Consider the following 19,055-nt stretch of genomic DNA (forward strand, 5'->3'; position numbering starts at 1 on the left):
AACTTTGAACGAGATGTATGACAAAAATCACAAAACAACCAGGAATAAAAAAAATCAAATCGTAGTTTCACGCTTGTCAATATTGTTGAATAAAAGTTTTATCTAACTTGAATATTTGTAAATACTTGGTCAAAATTTAAGATAAAATAATGAAAATCGTTTGGCTATGTTTATGGCGCTTTTTAAAATGTTAGCGACGAATAGATGGATTGATTTCTTCATTTTAATTTGGAAGGTTTATTTATATAGCTTCAAGAATCATTCAATAAAAATACTCGTAAATTACAGCACTCCTCCTTGCCGTTCCAAACTAATTAGGTGTCACATTTATCACGAAACCACTGCTTTCGTCTTGTGTTACAACTTGTTTCCTCTCACCGGGAATGATCAAACAAATCAACTTGTGCTTTTACGAGGTAATAATACTGCGATTTTAGTGTGAACTAATAACCATCTTCGAGCCACCCAAAAACACCCAATGAACCCGGCTGCGGCAGCAGTGAGTGTTCCGATATGAGAATTTATGACAAATATCAGGTTAAATAGCCTTAGATAGGTCATCCCGGTCATCAAAAGCCAATCAGAACCGAAATGTGCGAGAGCGGAAACATTAAACCAACACACCAATCATTCTGGAAAACGCTCGCCGGTGGAATCGACAGCCAGTGAAAAGTGTCCCCAGAGGCAGCGACGACCCATACGGTGGTCATCCAAAGCGAGAAGATTTACATCATCGCAGCTGGGTTAACGGCGGGTGGGCACACGCCATGCTGGGACCAGTGAGTTACTGGTTTTTTTCCCTCTATCTTTCTTTTCTATTTCACATTTTATTGGATGCTACGCGCGCGCGACAAGTCCACCCACGTGGCCATATTTGACCCGTGCGGACCAACAAAAAAGCGACGCAACGTTCATATCACCGAGAGAAAACTTTGGCCTGAAAACAATCATAAAACAACCATTAGCGACCGAGACCTGGAATTTGACGAAAAAAATCACGCAGATTTGTGTGTCTGTCAAAAACTGTCAGCAACAAACAGGTCACCCAACAAAAAGTGGTCCATACTGACGAAAGCTGGAATACCGAGAAGTCGCGGTGGTGTGAAAATTGTTCTGAGGATTAGTTTGTTTTTGGCAGCTCATGCGCAACAGCTGTCCAACTCCCTTGGGGAAGCTTTTGTTGTGGCCACGCGGTAGCAAATTGCATAAAGTTTTTTGTAAAATTTCAACATCAAGCTGAAATTAAATCTCTATGTGTGAGGGAGGCAGGCATGCATTCAAGTGAAATTTCCATTCTTGAAAACCTTCAGACCCCTTTCCATTCCAGAAACAGTAACCCCTGAAACTCCCCTCCCTAATTGAATCAAAATTTAATTTTTATTTGCGCAACCTCAAACACCACAGCCCAATTCAATTTACACGTTTTCCCGTCATTTATCTCTCTCATATATTGCATCCAATTTCCTCCAGACATTTATTTCAATTTGCCAGAATGGAGGGGGGTCGAGAGTGTCTATACGCAGCACTTCTTCAGTAGCAATAGCAGCAATAAACGCCCCACCATAAATCACCTGGGGGCTGATGGTGAATAACACCTACCCCCATTTAAGGCTTAAGCTTTCGTCAGGATTTCCATTCCATTGTGTGCCGTGGTGTAAAAAGCTGATCTTTATGAGAGCTTTTTCCAAACTGAATTGCTCCTGGCTCCACTTACTCCGTTTGACCTTCGTTCGGCAATGCTGGTATTCAAATTTTTACGACTCATTTCCATCGGATGCAGTTGCTCGCACCTTTTTCAGTCAACACCGGATCAAGTTACTCCGATACGCGCTGAACCAGTTTTACACACCAGTTAATCAATACAAGTTTGTTTTTATGTAGCGAAAGCGTCATATTGCACCATCCGACTCTGTTGTGAAGGGAAAAAGCGCGCTCGTGGCGCTCAAAATTTGATAACCAACAAAAAAGTTGTTGTTGCTTTTTCCTGACACTTTGTATGCGATGCTGCTGCTGCACCCAACACGTGCCGGCGATGCTGCTGCTGTCCATAAAGCATAAAGTTGAGGAGGGTGCTGAGGGAAAAACCTGACTGTAAATTGAGTGGGTGGGCGCTGCCGTGTGTGAATCTTGTAATCCACTGCCATTCGAATTTGACTGTCGTGAAATTGGGTGGATTTGGAAATAAGTGAGTAGATTTAGTGACACACAACTAACACATTTGTTTATTTAGCTTACTGAATATATTTGTCGATTATTCCACAAAATTTTGTAAATTATTGCTGCACATCCGAGTGCTGCAGGATCCAATCCTTGAAATAAGTCACGCGGGCGAATACCGAAGGAGTTCCGAGGGTACAACCATAACCATTTCCAAACGAGACAATACCGACCTGTATACTGCTACCAGCATCTACTACAGTGAGAGGACCACCGGAATCGCCATTACACGCCGACCGGCCATCAACACCATCCAGACAGACGTTCTGGGCCTCGATAATTTCCGGCCATTGCCAATAGTCCAAGCATTCCTGCTGACTCAAGATCGGATTGGAAGTGAATCTGAGGACATTAGAAGTAGAACCACTTTCCGTCCTTCCATGACCGGAAACGGTTCCTGTCGCTCCCGCAAACTGTCGATAGTCTCCTGAAGCAGGAAGACGCACTGCCTTAACGCGATCGTTCAATGTTAATGGACTGTTCAAGCGAATGGTGGCCACATCATTTCGCACAATCTCCGGGTTGTACCCTGAATGATACTGAATTCCACTCAGTCCAAAAGCGATCCTTTGTTGAGATGGTTCATAAGTCGCATAATTGTGGGCTCCCACGATGACAGTTCCTCCAGTAGCATCAACGACGCAGTGAGCAGCAGTCAGAATGTAGTTCTTGGACAGAATTGATCCTCCACACAGAGCAGTACCTCCCGGTACGGAGATCAGCACAACGGCCTGGTACGGAAACTGACCGGGAGTAGCTTCCTGGCCGAACGTGACTCTACGATCCGGTTGCAGTTTACGCAGGTATTGCAGCTTAGCTGGGAGGCGAGCCCAGTAGTGATCAAAGTCCTCGATTGGCCGGACCTGGGACCAATCGATATCGATCCACTCCGCGCTGGCTAGCGCTAAAACGGCAACAAAAATAATCGAACTCTTCATATTCGAGCAGGTGAACTGGACTGCTTCTAAGAATCAATGGGCAGCCTTTTATATGCCTGATGAATTAAAGATAATTGTCGTTATCGTGCCGGATTTATTGATACAGGAAATTTTATTAATGATTTATAACAAACGGTGCCTTATCACTTTGCTCTAGTTGGGCGTTGAACATCATTTTGGGCCGTGCAAAATATCAGCCAGTCGGACCCAAGACCTTTCCCAACTTGGTTTAAGCTTATCAATGGATTAAAATCCCAGTTGCTAAGGTACCCAAAACACAAACAATAACCTGATAGGTACAACGTCCAATAAATATTGAAAACTTTACTTGAATCAACAATAATAAAAAATCGCTGTATTTCTAGTCGCTGTTTTCTAGTAATATCTAAATAGGATAGAAGTTCAAGCAAGAGAGATCCCAAAAAATAACGATATTCATTTTTCTAATCAGAAAATGGCATTAAATTAAACATAATATCAAATAAACATTGTTAAAAGAAAGCTCAAATCTCAAAATGTATGGGAAAATCTGAGTAGCAAAAAAAAGTATGTTCTTAAATTAAAAACTTATTTATTATAAAAACTATTCAAACTCATAAAATATCAACACTTATTCAAAAAGATTCAATTGTTTTCAATCTCAAGTAATTTGCGTACTTATCTGAGTAACTTATCTATTTTACTTTACTTAACTTTTTTGAGCAAAGTGATTGTAGATAAATTATAAGTCTTACAATAAATTAAAACACATTCATGAAATTGTAAGTATAGATATTAAAAAATAATCTTCTTATTCGTTTTGACAGAAGAAAAAAGAATTATGTCATTTGTTTAGACAGATTCCAAAAACGTTTGTTTTTTTTACAGGATGTGGTACAATAGGTCAACGATCTGAAAGATAAATGGTTCGATAAGATAGCGGATTTCATAACAAGAAAGGGCTCATTTGCGATAAGGTTTTTCAATTTCTAATCCAAGTCTTTGTTCCCTCAGGTTTGGTTAGAGTCGGGGAAGTGAGTTGTAGAAACCATTCGTCAGATTTATAGATGAATCTGCTCAACATGAAAAACAAAAAATACAAAAAAATTATATTTTTATTTCCATAGTCATTTTTTCTAGAAAAGTCCAAAAACAATTCCTTTCTTATGGCTTCTTATCGTTTTAATAAAATTATGAATGAGTTAAATTCTATTGAAAATAAGTCTCTCCACAATTATCAACAGTTTTTTTTGAAGAAGAATGGTCTGTTAAACTTACAACATATTTTTTTGGAAAAAATAATCTAATTTAAAATGTAGATTTCTCGATTAAATTTTCAAAAGGTCCTATCTGCATAGGAAACCCATGAGGGATAGGTTGTTTTGAAAATTTAATCTAGATTTAAAGAAACAATCATGATTGACTAGTCTCCTCACCAAATATGAGCCGAATCGGCCAACGAAGTGATAAGATAGATTGAAGCTCAAGTTTTGAACTTATAATCTTAAGATGGTCATGTATAAGTTAGGTGTTACCAAACTGAAATTTCGAGTAGTTGTAAACATTTTGATCTAAAAAATACTCAAATTTGTGAATAAACCAACATTCAACATCAATTAACTTGAATTCACAAGGTAGTTGTGGACATCAATTTTGTCACATATATTAAGATCTAGCTTAAGGTGAAGCCGTTGATCATTTTCGAAAAAAAAATATCATCACTCTAAAATGCTCTATATTGAATTCAATTTAACGAATTTCTGCACCAAAATGAATCAGCATGTGCCGGTTGTTGCCTTCTAGAAGCCATTGAAAGAATTTTTGATCTAAATCAATTGTGCTTCAAAATTTATATAATTTTGTGGTACAGTCATTTACGTCCTAGTTGGCAAGGAATGGGACAATCGTTACTAAAAAGATGTGTAAGCATGTGTAGGGCAGTATTCTAAACAACTTGTAGAAGGAATTTTGTCAAAATATTGATAGGGGCGCAGAATTTATATCTTTGAACGAAAAATCATGGCAATGATGGAAGTCTTCACCTTCAGATCTAGTTAAAAAACAATTAAAATGATCATTTTTAGTCTTAAGATCAGTACAACATTCTTTTGAAACAAATTATAAAATTGATAAAGAGAACTTAATGCCACACTCGGCATTTAAGCATATGATCACTCTCACTCTCAACACTCTTAACAGCATTTATACTCGAATTTTACAATATTTTTTTTTTTGCTGGAAAATCACTAACATTTAATTCTGTCGATTAGAGCGTATTCCGAAAGCCCAAATCTATCATACCTAAGTGGAACTAAAGCGTTTACTGACATCAACTCCAAAAATTTTGTGATATAATCAAAAATCAAAAGATGCTACAGTCACCCACCAGCTGAACCCAACAACACCATCACGTAGCAGTCGTCACAAGCATTACCCCCAACAACGGTAATCCCATTAACCTGCAGAGCAAAGAAATTTGTCCCAATACAAAACTGCTACTCCGTGGGAAAGAGAGCGAGAAAAAACAAAACATTTTCCCACTCCCGAAAAACTGCCACACCAGACAAAAAAAAAGCAACCGAGAAAAACTCCGGTAAACATGTGACCGTGTCACCAAAGAAGAAAAACGAGGAAAATATCATCGCGTGCGGATGAGGAAAAACTTTCTTTTCAACGGTTTTTTTTTTTGCTTTCCTTCCTTTAGTTTGTTTTCTTTTGGAGTAAATGTGAATGTGACGACCGATGGCGAAGAGTTCAACGATTGCATAGCACCAAAAGTCGTGATTTCGTTCTTCAGGGAATGCACACACACAAAAAAAATCGGCCGCGACGACTTTTCCTTCCTTTTTCACGGCAGGGTTATTTTTGGCCCATTCACGAAAGGGACGGATTCCAAGTGGCGGCCATCGGCCAAAATCCGGTGAGACACGCACGCACAAAGCAAAAAAAAAACGAAAAAAAATCCAATTTAATTTCAGTTGGCTGTCATGTTGGCTGATTGCTATCAGTATCAATTTATTAGAGTGGAAGGAGTGATTTGTGCTTTTACATTGCTGCTGGTCCTGAAGGGTCCTCTGCCGTGTCTGGGCGTGATTGAGGTTCCTTTCATTAAGATTGAATGTCCTTTCCACTCTCCAAACAGCAGCAAGCAGGACAATGACTCCAAAACGGGAGGAAAAAACCCTTTGCCGAAGTTAAACTTGGAGTGACTTGTTGTGGAGGGCACTAATAAATTGAATTATCTTTCGCCGCACTATGGCAGGGACCCCCCACTGGTCGAGCTGCTGGCTGTCATCAACAGGCGAATCCTTAAATAGAGTTGAGGGAGCAAAAGGAAATGAACACCGAAACGAAAATCACAAAAACATCGTTCACGATCCTTTTCAGAGGGAAATGCTCCCAACTCAGCCAGATAACGGGTCAACGGTGATGATATCCTTTCGTTGACGTCAGTCTTAATTTTGTCAAATCTTTTGTAAAAAAGGTTGTTTGGTTTGTTTCAACATATGATAGTTGCATTATCTTATCTTGAATAATTTTTTTTGACCTTGTTTATTCAATTCAATTCAATTCGGTTTTATTTGTGAATAATCAAGTTACAATGAGTTCATTTAGGTACGCAACAGAGTTTTGGTGTTCCTTTCAGCTGTGTTTTACATCGTAATTCAATTGAAAAATTATTACTAATAACTATGGAATAGACAAGAGTAAGAAAAAGTTTTCAAAAAACTTACAGAAAGTGCAATGGGAAAAGGATAGATAGAGAGAAAGCTTAAAACTAGATCACAGACAAAAATAATCAATTATAGATGTGCTTGATCATCAGCTCCCCGAGGGCCAGAAATTGCTCCGCCTTGTTACGGCAGCTCCGAAACCGCGTCATCATCTCCCCCGCGAGAGCAAAGAACTCCGGCAGGCTAAAGAGATCTTCCCCGGTGACTCCTTGCTGGGCCGCATCGCCGCTACCGGCAGCGACCACGCTGGCAAACGAACGCCCCCATCCAGGAGGGATCGCTGGGTTGTCCGCTGGAACCGTACGCTGTCCAGCTGCAGGAACGGCTCCGCTCGTACTTCGCTGAGGAGAGTGGGACGCTGCTGCTTTCTTCTTCCTCTTTTCCTGCTCCTCGAGGTAGGCCTTGCGCGCGACGCATCCGCGGTAATTGCCGGTATGGTTGCCGTCACAGTTCGCGCACTTTACGCGCGGCTTAGTTTGTTCTGCGTTTTCCCCCAAATCCGCCTTTCGTGGCAGTGCGCACGCCTCCGAGAGGTGTGACTCACCGCACTTCACGCAGCGGGGCCGAAGGTTGCAGTTCCGCGAGCCGTGGCCGAATTTCTGGCAACGGTGGCATTGCGCTACGTCCGTCGGGTTCTTGGTGTAAAACCGCCAGTTTACCCAAAAACCGTCCAACGTTTTAGTCCGCCGCAGATCTTGGATCTTGACGGTGCCGCGGTCGAAGTACAACAGGTACAGGGTATGCGTACCCGTGACTGTTGTCTTTCGCGAGAGCACTTTTATCTCCCGTGGCTTTATTCCGGCGTTCGAGAGGTGTCGCTTCAGGTCGGCGATCGGACGGTCTTGGTAACCCTGCAAGACGACCTTAACAGGGGGCTTCTCTGGGTCGTATGTGTAGAAGTTGAAGTTGCTACGCTTCAGTTCTTCAAGCACCAGGTCGAAATCTTTTCTGTTCAGTGTGATCACTTGCACTGCCGACTTACCGATTTTCAGACAATATCCGAGGCCTTCCAGCAACTCGTCAACATCGTCCGCCAACGTGTCCAAAACAAAAATTGGAGGTGGTCTTCGTTCCGTTGGAGAATTGTTCTTTTTTGGCGTCGGCACTTTTTTCCGTGCACGACCATGGTCGTCGTCGTCGTCGTCGGTAGTGCTGCTACCGTCGGTGTTGTTGTTGTTGTTTTCTTCGTCGTCGCTCAGCATCTGGAACTCGTTCCTGATGGGAATGTTGGCGGATGTGCCACTGGTCGTGGCACCGGAAGTACCTGAACGGGTTCGCACTGGTGATCTTGGAACATATCCGGGATGTAGTAACTTTTTATCGATTCCTTCTGCGCTCACTCTCCCCTGCGCGATGGCGGTCGACACGGCGTTTGTTTGTTTACCTTTTTGCACACGGCCGGTAGACGAACTTCGCGGGTTTTTCGAGGCCGCACTCGAACTGCCACGGCCACGGCCGGCCCTTGGCATGCTGCTGGAGCAAACTCGCGGCTAATCACGGTAAACTACGGCGAAAAAAATCGAAAAAACGATGGAGCACTGAGCACTTGACTGCTGCTTGCTCTCGTGCGTACACGGAGGTGGCCTTGTTTACCATTTTGCAAAATATGATAATGTAGACATTGAATGATCAAACTGTGCCAATGGTCTATAAATAACATTTTGTTCAAAGGGGTCTCTCAACAACAAGGCAAAAAATAAAATATTTTAACACAAGTTAAAGAATGACACAAAAATTTAGTGATAACATGTTTATTATGATTCTTATTTTTTTTTAGTATTATTGTCTTATTTTTGAACGAGACATCTATACAGCAATTCCCCACGAAAACAGCATGGAAAAAAAAAACAAAAGTGCTCGGATCGGGCTCAAAATTTTTCTGGGGGTTCCCTAGCCGAAATAATAAGACCCGTATTTTTTTTGCCATTAGGGTGACCTACGCCGTGTTAGGGTGGTCTGAAAAATGGCCATTTTCGTCGATTTTCGCAAAAACCACTTTTTTTGAAAAATCATAACTCCTCGCCATTTTAACCGATTTCAATTGTCTTATACGCAAATGAAAGGTGATAAGTTGGCCTTTCAAAGAAAAATAGTAAGAAGTTTCAAAAATCTAGCCTAACATATGAAAAGGGCGTATGAAACTTTAAAATGCCGTTTAGGCGGTGTCTGGACCAAAGAGCCTATGTCTGGAAATATTTTTATCGGATTCCCCGGACATTTTTACATAACATACTAAAAAATGGGAGGAGTTCATTAACAGGATTCCGAGACATGATTTTTTGAAAATAAAATCCGTGTTTTTTGACGCGCCGCGCGCAAAAACCGGAAAATGACGAAATTGGCAAAAAATCAACTTTTTTCACTAAAACTGCGATAACTTTAAAATTTCAGCGATGACCTATAGATGTTTGGGTACCAAAATTTTCGTAATTAAAAGACGCAACTTTTGATACCCAGACATGTAGAGGTCATCGCTGAAATTTTGAAGTTATCGCAGTTTTAGTGAAAAAAGTTGATTTTTTGCCAATTTCGTCATTCTCCGGTTTTTGCGCGCGGCGCGTCAAAAAACACGGATTTTATTTTCAAAAAATCATATCTCGGAATCCTGTTAATGAACTCCTCCCATTTTTAAGTATGTTATGTAAAAATGTCCGGGGAATCCGATAAAAATATTTCCAGACATAGGCTCTTTGGTCCAGACACCGCCAAAACGGCATTTTAAAGTTTCATACGCCCTTTTCATATGTAAGGCTAGATTTTTGAAACTTCTTACTATTTTTCTTTGAAAGGCCAACTTATCACCTTTCATTTGCGTATAAGACAATTGAAATCGGTTAAAATGGCGAGGAGTTATGATTTTTCAAAAAAAGTGGTTTTTGCGAAAATCGACGAAAATGGTCATTTTTCAGACCACCCTAACACGGCGTAGGTCACCCTAATGGCCAAACAAAAAAATACGGGTCTTATTATTTCGGCCAGGGAACCCCCAGAAAAATTTTGAGCCCGATCCGAGCACTTTTGTTTTTTTCCATGCTGTTTTCGTGGGGAATTGCTGTATAAATTATCAATATTTCGATTTTTTGAAAAAAAATCAGTATTGATTCAAAAATTCATAACTCGCTCAAAGATTTTTTGCACAACTAAAACATATCAAAAAAAAAAAAAAAAAATAGTGTTTGTTTGCAAATCAAGTTTTAGTGACAAAAAGTTAAATAAAAAACCACCAAAAAATTTTTTACCGTGTGTCATTTTTTTCCAGTGTAGTCCATATCCATACCTACAACTTTGCCGAAGACACCAAATCGATCGAAAAATTCCTTCAAAAGATACAGATTTTTGAATTTTCATACATCATTTTTGTATGGCCAGCTGCCAAATTTGTATGGAAAATTATATGGACAAACTAATGATGCAAAATGGCTTCTTTGGGCATACCGAAGGCATCAAAAAAGTTTCAGTCGGATTAAAAAATACAAAAATTAAATTTTAAGAAAAAAGACCGATTTCGTAGAGAATTGCTCAATAGTTTCAATATGAACACTGAAAATCGAACCAATAGTTGAAATTTTCTAAAATTGAAATTAGCATTTAACATTTAATTTTTAAGTTATTTTCAACTATTTGAGTACACAGTGCGCATGGAATGAACCAAGTATTCCACAATTATTGTATTTCAAAAGCTAGGCCATTGATTTTTTTATTTACGTCCATCAATTCTTGTAAAGGATGGTTCAAAAAATATAAAACTATTAGTATCATATTTCAAGCCACTGCTTAATAAATTAAAAAAACATCAAATGCATTAGATACAGTAAGTTTATATTCAATTCACAATTTGTTACAATTAAACTTAATAGAGATTTGATGGTCCTTTAAGCTAAGTTTTGGTAATGTTTGTCTATGGACACAATAGGTTATTTGAATGGGCGATTCAAAAGAAGGATTAATTTCGTACTAAAAAAATAAATTATTATTTTAAATTCAAATATGCACAAAAATGCTTAGTCACAAAACGAAAATCTGGCAGTTCTTCACATCAAAATTCCGCATGTTATCAATACATTTTGAAACTTTCTTAATACTTAATACAAAAGTGCAGGAAAATACATTTTGTAATGCTTTCAATCGATTGTTTTCTTTACCATTGAGAAGTTTAAAAGACACATGCTTTATAATTCCCTAATTTTTAGACAGTTTTGAAAAAAAATGATAACCCCAAAATCGATTACTTTTGATAGTTTAAGCTAAACTATGAATTCAAAACAGTGCATCTTGTCAGAAATTTTGTAAAGCAATTAGATTGAAAATATAATGTAGAACCGTAGAATTAAAATTTAATAATAATTTGCTTTGCCGGGACCGTGGTGTAGGGGTAAGCGTGATTGTCTCTCACCCAGTCGGCTTGGGTTCGATCCCAAACGGTCCCGGTGGCATTTTTCGAGACGAGATTTGTCTGATCACGCCTTCCGTCGGAAGGGAAGTAAATGTTGGTCCCGGACTAACCTACAAAGGTTAGGTCGTTAGCTCAGTCCAGGTGTAGGAGTCGTCTCCCTGAGTCCTGTCTCGGTGGAGTCGCTGGTGGGCAGTTGGACTAACAATCCAAAGGTCGTCAGTTCGAATCCCGGGGTAGATGGAAGCTAAGGTGTAAAAAGAGGTTTGCAATTGCCTCAACAATCAAGCCTTCGGACACCTAGTTTCGAGTAGGAATCTCGCAATCGAGAACGCCAAGGCAATGCTGTAGAGCGAATAATTTGATTTTTTTTTTAATAATTTGCTTTAAAAATCTATTTCCACCCATGTTCGACTTGCGTGAAACAGTGTCCTAAAGGATAAAATTATACCCTGATCTCGAATCAGAGGTCCATTTTTCGATATCTCGTGACGAAGCAACGGTGCGACCCTTTTTCTTTTCTAACATTCGAAAAAGAGTTTCAATAATTTTCAACCTTAAATGTTGATGATTTGGATATTTTTTTAAATAAAAAACTAACTAAATCCACCTATGTGGTTGATGCCTTCCTCACTTTTTACCAACAATGGGTAACATTGGACACATATTTCAGCTATTTTTTTTAGATCCAGAAAAATAAGTACACAGATATAACTTAAGTGGTCATAATTCGGGACAGGGTTGCCAGATCTTCAATGTTGTGGACTCGTTGGAAAGGTCTCTTGATTACCTAACCAACGATGGGTCGGATGATGGATCCGGACATAGTTTACATACATTTAAGTGAGATCCGGCTTCAAAAAAGTACATAAATATCATTTAAGTGGTCATAACTCGAGACAGGGTTGCCAGATCATCAATGTTGTGGACTTGTTGGAAAGGTCTCTTTTGATTACCTAACCAACGATGGGTCAGATGATGGATCCGGCCATCATTTACATGCATATAAATGAGATCCGGGTATATGTGAAAACACATTTTTATACATAACTTTTGAACTAGTTATCGAAACTTCAAACAATTCAATAGCGATGTATGGGACCCTAAACCAAGTCGAATGCAACTGATTTGGTCAAAATTGGTTCAGCCAGTGCTGAGAAAACTCAGTGAGAATTTTGGTCACATACATACATACACACACACATACACACACACATACACACACACAGACATTCGTTCAGTTTTCGATTCTGAGTCGATATGTATTCATGAAGGTGGGTCTTTGAGCTTTTGATAAAAAGTTCATTTTTTAGAGCAGGATTATAGCCTTACCTCAGTGAGGAAGGCAAAAACGTATTTTTCTTCAAATAATTACCATTTTTTTAGATCTCGAATGCCTTTTATTAAAAACATTTTTTTTTTCAAAATTTCAGTCTATTAGTTTTGAATTTTTCTTATAACACAAATTTTTGAAAAAAAAATCAAGAGTGTGTATTATGAATTGTTTTCAATCGATTTTTGTCTTAAAAAATGATAAAGCTTTCTTTTTTATAATCTGATTTTTTTGTTGAGACATTTTTAAAGGGAGAGGTGAAAAATGATTGAACAAAAGAGGTCATAAAAATGCACAATATTTTCAAATATTTTTATATTTTGGACTTTGACGTAAAATATAAGTATTTCCATTTCCTTAAACATTGAAAAAAAAAAACTTTTTGTTATAAAAAGCAAAAAATGTTATTTCTAAGAACGTTATTGAAAAATTCCGTACGCACAGCAATCACGAAACCAAGACCTATCCCACACAATAGTGGTCAGTTACACCACAACGAATGAATATCACTCTTTCATCACTCACATGTCAGCAAAACCAGCATTAACACCGGCAATAACGCCGACGGCAGCCGAAGGGCATCGCCCAAGATCCGGAACGGCCACCGGCATAAATTACTCCTCCAACAGTTGGCTGTCATCGCTGGTTCACTTGGGCCATAAAACACCTCCAAACTTTGAGAAGCACCACTCTCCGCCACTTGGGATGAGTATTCAAGGTTGACAATTCCGACTGACCACTTCACTCGAGTTGCAAAACTGCTAACTGGCACCACATTGATAGGAATTTTAAACGACGATTGAATCCGCTTCCGACGACTGCACTTTCGATTATGGCTTTTCCGGCTTGCAGGAATCTATCACCGATCTTAGCTGGTCACTTTACTTTTTTCGCGCGCGTTCTCTTTTTGCTCGTGCAAAAAGATGAGGAAATTAATCGAACTAGCAAAAAACACACACACACAACACTTCACACTTGCGCTTAGAATGAGCTTAACAGATGGCGCGTTGATCGGGCTCCGAGTTCTGTCCACTGCCGCCGCCGACTCGCGCCAAAGATCTAATCTCTAGGACTGACTTGCACTTTGCTACCTTACAAACTCTCCCAAAGCTACGCTAGGATTGGCCACCGATCGAACCTCCGAGCTGCCGGTCCGCGCGCGACTGCCGGAAAGATATGAACACGATCGCGTACAAAAGACGACTGAATCCAGATCGAGATGAATTGGTACATTTTTATTTGTTAGTTTTTAGTTTTCTATACATTTCGACTCGCGGCGCTCCTCTATGAAGTTGGACGCGAGCGACGACGACGACGACGATTGGCTTCCCCCTTAGACTTAGAGTTAGACCAGGCCAAGACTTGGCCGACGATGGAGATGCTGTGAAGGAAGGTGCCAGCCTGTGCTCTCTTCTTCTGTTTGCCGCCCGACGCCGCCACCGCCGTGGACGAAGAGCGATGAAGATTGAGTAGGAATAGGTAAATAACGTCCCACAACTCCACTAGTTTAAGATATTTTGGCATTGTTGGCTCCGCGACGCTTGATATTTTCAGTAACACTCCACTGGCATTATAGTATCACTGAGCTGAGCTCTCTTTTTTGGCGGGAATGCCGTCCCAGAGTGGCCAATGGAAATGCGAGGGAGTTGGGGGTTATGTTGCCATGGTGCAGCAGCATCAGCAACAGAAGCAGTCAGCAGGTATTTGAGGAGGAATGCGCGAAAAGATAGTTTGCCAGAAGACACGGAAAGGGGAGTTGAAATATGTTGCACACACACACTACAGACATGGCAGACAGACAAACAGACAGGCGGATGGACAGGGAAGCGTTGCACTTGACGGGGAGGGTTTCAACTTACTTATGTTGAGACTGACCAGGAGAGTGGTTTTGCGAGAGGTTGTTTGATGTTGAGGACTGTGCGTCTCCATCGTTGTAGACAATAAATTCAGTGCGTCTCCATTTTCTCTAACTCTCACTTTGAATATAAGTCAGATTTTAAATTGTAGTCCATATCTATGCTTAGTAACTGCACACAGGTAATGCTAAAAAAACGAAATAAATTCAATGAAAATTAAACCCATTTTTTTTACAAAACTACCTTAGTGTATTTTTTATAATACACAACTTAAAATTATTAAAGTCGATTTCGTTTTGATTTTCGTCATCATTGCTTAATTTTAGTGGTAAATTTTAATGATATTATTGTTAGAAACCGTGCGTCTCCATTGAATCAATCTTTCTTCGAATTAATCGATGGAGGCGCTTGCTTTTACCGAATGATTCCATAGCATAAATTGAGCTATTTTTTTTTGGTTGTCAATGGCCTAGTTTATTTATTATTTATCGATGGAAACAGTAAGGGGAACCAAATCCTAAAAAAAAATTAAAAAAAAATATTTTGCTGCTTTCAAAACTATACAAAATATCTAAGAAGTAGTGAATATGTTTTTAAAAGTTATTTTTTTACGATATGTAATTCCAAAATTCAAGTCAAAATTGCTTAAAAGTTTCAAATGGCAGCAAAAACAAGCATCTCATATCAGGCTATGAAATTATTCCAAGAAAGCAATCGTCTCCATGCATTAATTCTAAGAAAGAATGATTTATTAGAGGCGCATGATTTCTAATAATAATTTCATTTTTATTTTTTTTTCTTTTTTGCTCCCTGATAATAAAGTGAAGTTTATAAAGGGACACAAAAAAGCTCAATTTTTTCGCATTTTCCAAAAAAATACTTTTATTACAATGGTAATTTTATTGTAAGCATTTGACTCCCCCAAATTTCTTTGAATTATCCATGGCCAACAACATAATTACTTATTATTTTATAATATAAATGATGTACTATTGATTATAAACTATTTCAATTCAATTCAATTTGTGTTTTTATTAGAATTTAGCAGTTCTGTTCCAGGATGTTACATTTGCAATTCAGAGATCAATTCATAAGCCTTTGCAGGGAGGGTACATATTTCTACGTTTAGATTTTGCTAGCTGAGTGCTCTTTTAGGGAAAATAAAGAGCACTCAGCTAGCAAAATCTAAACGTAGAAATATGTACCCTCCCTGCGAAGGCTTATGAATTGATCTCAGTTGAAAGGTTCTCCAAATCTCTGAATTGCAAATGTAACATCCTGGAACAGAACTGCTAAATTCTAATAAAAACACAAATTGAATTGAATTGAAATAGTTGTAACTATTTCCAATAAACTGTATAACGTTCATTTCCGGGGGTGATATTGTGTCAGCATAATAAAAAAGTTTTTAGCAAATGCTTCAGATACATTGTCAGTTTTCATGCTTTCATATAATTTCTTGCTTATTTGTTAAAAAGGTCCAATCTACATAGGAAACCCATGGCACATAGGTTGTTTGAAAAAAATAATCTCGATTTCAAAGAAGAAGAAGTTTGTTAATTAAATATCTGAGAGATCATGAAAAAGGGGTTGGTTGTCATCTATAATCACAAAACGAAAGAAAAAAATGAAAAAAAATTGAAAGATATGAAATTTTAAAAGGCAAACACTAACGTAGAAAGGAAATATACCATGCAAATTACTTACCGTTTTACCAAAAAAAATATGAAAAATATTATTTACATTAATACATATGTTTGTTTTTTGAATAAAAAGCGGTTTTCATCAAAATTCTGGAAAACTCTGGAATTTTGATGTACTAATCAATAAAAATTATTGACTTTGCTTGTAAATTGCTCTTATAAAACAATGCAAAAGGTTTTGAAACATAAAAAGGCTGGGAGTGGCTGAAACAGTGATGCAAGTGATACAATTGATTTTTCAATGGATGTTTTGAAAATTCACCATTTTTATTCTACTTGGCACTGAAGTGATAAAAACTGATTGTTCAAAAAGCAAAACTGTTCAGAAAGAAGTTGCATACAAGATGACTTTTTTTTAGTTAGTATTTTGAGATTCGTTATTAATTTCAGGCTAAAAAATCAATTTTCCAGCTTTGACATGCTGCCAATGAAAAATGAAGACTTCCTGAACTAATATGAATACAAAACATTATTTATATGTTTTTAAGTGAAAAACGTGGAAATTTGTACGCATTTTTGAATGTTTAAGAACAACAAATGATAAAAACATACAATTTTTCAGTAAATCGCAAATCGCGAGTTCTAAACGATTTTTGAGAATTTTCGTTGTATGAAAACATCGTTTCTGATGCAAAAACCTATCGAAATCCGGGTGAGCCCGAAGGTTTCCGCCACATCCCCTTTTTGCCTTCCTCACTGAGGTAAGGCTATAATCCTGCTCGAAAAATGAACTTTAGAAAAACAGCTCGTAGACCTATATTCATGTATACCTATCGACTCAGAATCGAAAACTGAACAAATGTCTGTGTGTGTGTGTGTATGTGTGTGCGTATTCCCCTTGGTGCTCAAAATTCTTGCCACGTTTTCTCGGCACATACTGATCCGATTTGAGCCAAACAAGTTGCATTCGATTCGTTGTGGTGCCCCATAATGCACTATTGAATTGTTTGAAGATCCGATAAGTAGTTCAAAAGTTACGTATAAAAAAGTGTCAGAGTTGACACTTTAAGTCACTTATCTATATGAAAACTACGTCCGGATCCATCATCCGACCCATCGTTGGTTAGATAATCAAAAGACCTTTCCAATGAGTCCAACACATTGCAGATCTGGCAACCCTGTCTCAAGTTATGACGATTTAAGTGATATTTATGTACTTTTTTGATGCCGGATCTCACTTAAATGCATGTAAACTATGTCCGGATCCATCATCCGACCCATCGTTGGTTAGGTAATCGAAAGACCTTTCCAATGAGTCCAAAACATTGAAGATCTGGCAACCCTGTCTCAAGTTATGACCACTTAAGTGATATTTATGAACTTTTTTGAAGCCGGATCTCACTTAAATGCATGTAAACTATGTCCGGATCCATCATATGACCCATCGTTGGTTAGGTAATCGAAAGACCTTTCCAATGCGTCCAAAACATTGCAGATCTGGCAACCCTGTCTCAAGTTATGACCACTTAAGTGATATTTATGAACTTTTTTGAAGCCGGATCACACTTAAATGTATGTAAACTATGTCCGGATCCATCATCCGACCCATCGTTGGTTAGATAATCGAAAGACCTTTCCAATGAGTCCAACACATTGAAGATCTGGCAACCCTGTCTCAAGTTATGACCACTTAAGTGATATTTATGAACTTTTTTGAAGCCGGATCTCACTTAAATGTATGTAAACTATGTCCGGATCCATCATCCGACCCATCGTTGGTTAGATAATCAAAAGACCTTTCCAATGAGTCCAAAACATTGAAGATCTGGCAACCCTGTCTCAAGTTATGACCACTTAAGTTATATTTATGAACTTTGTTGATGCCGGATCTCACTTAAATGTATGTAAACAATGTCCGAATCCATCATCCGACCCATCGTTAGTTAGGTAATGAGTCTTTCCCATGAGTCCAAAACATTGAAGATCTGGCAACGCTCAGTCTCAAGTTATGACCGCTTAAGTGACATTTCTGTATTTTTTTATTGAGGAATAGATGGAATTTGTGTCCAAACCCATCATATCACCAAATATTGGTAAAAAGTGAGGAAGGCACCAATCACTTAGGTGGATTAAGTTAGTTTTTTTGGGGCACACTAATCTATTTCTCTCTATTGAAGCGGCAGGAAAGGTGGCCCTGAGGATGGCAAACCCAATACACCTTGGTGTACTTATGCCCCTAATTTGGAGCCAATTCTGAAATGTTAAAACGAGACGGAAAAAAAGGTTTATTGAATTTTGCTCAGAAAAATTATAAAATGTAACTATTGCGTTGAAACTGGAGTGCTTAAATCTTGATAGTGGGTCTAAGAATGTTCTTCAAGCGAACGATCACAAGAAAAAGATCAAAAATTGATTAAATCGCGGTGATTCTGCCGCTTAGACTCAAAATAGGTACTACGTCCAAAATAGGGGACATTTGCCCTTTGATTTTTTTTATAAAACTAAAGCAAATTTGAAATGTACTCTCGTAGTACAAAAATTTAACCATTCAATTTTGACGCAAATTCAAACTGTATAAAGCATACAAAAGCCGTTTGACAATTAACAAACTGAACATAATGAAATTTCACACATTTCACAAAGTGTGAATGGGAAAAAACAATGTTTTTCGTACAAACTACGTTGAACAACTCAAACAACTACTTAATCATCTTCCCACTGCACCCACATATTCACACATGTTGCCGCCGTCGTCGTCGTCGTGCCCAGTTGCACAATTTTCCACGCTCGGGAGAAATGCGATCAAGTGTCACCGGGGCGCGCACCTTCCTGCGAGCTGTCAAAAGTAACAACCACTTTTGCTACTTCAACAACGGCCACCATCATGAGCGTGTGTCAGTCGTGTCACACTGAAACATGTGTTAATGTGCGATAATTAGCGCCAATCTGATGGCTAATCTTTCGT

At 38.6% G+C, this 19,055-nt stretch overlaps 2 protein-coding genes across 2 annotated transcripts in view; both read right to left on the reverse strand.

Annotated features, from left to right (window-relative positions):
- Positions 1-14,127, reverse strand: part of LOC120423028 (fibrillin-1-like) — a 137,929-nt gene extending 123,802 nt beyond the window's left edge. Inside the window, exon 1 of the mRNA XM_039586669.2 lies at positions 13,117-14,127. Within this exon, the coding sequence (XP_039442603.2) occupies positions 13,117-13,231 (115 nt within the window). The 5' untranslated portion in view covers positions 13,232-14,127. The remainder of the gene's footprint in view (positions 1-13,116) is intronic.
- On the reverse strand, positions 2,242-3,156 carry LOC120423030 (brachyurin-like). Its single transcript, XM_039586671.2, has one exon. It carries the CDS (start codon positions 3,153-3,155, stop codon positions 2,274-2,276), a length of 882 nt encoding a protein of 293 aa, XP_039442605.1. The 5' UTR covers position 3,156; the 3' UTR covers positions 2,242-2,273.
- Positions 14,128-19,055: the final 4,928 nt, after the last annotated feature.

Source organism: Culex pipiens, chromosome 3 (assembly GCF_016801865.2).
Source record: "Culex pipiens pallens isolate TS chromosome 3, TS_CPP_V2, whole genome shotgun sequence".
In the NCBI taxonomy this organism is placed as follows: Eukaryota; Metazoa; Arthropoda; class Insecta; order Diptera; family Culicidae; genus Culex; species Culex pipiens.

What these genes read in the sequence shown, in the direction of transcription:
- LOC120423030 (XM_039586671.2), bottom strand. Translation starts at nt 3,155, where the DNA reads ATGAAGAGTTCGATTATTTTTGTTGCCGTTTTAGCGCTAGCCAGCGCG.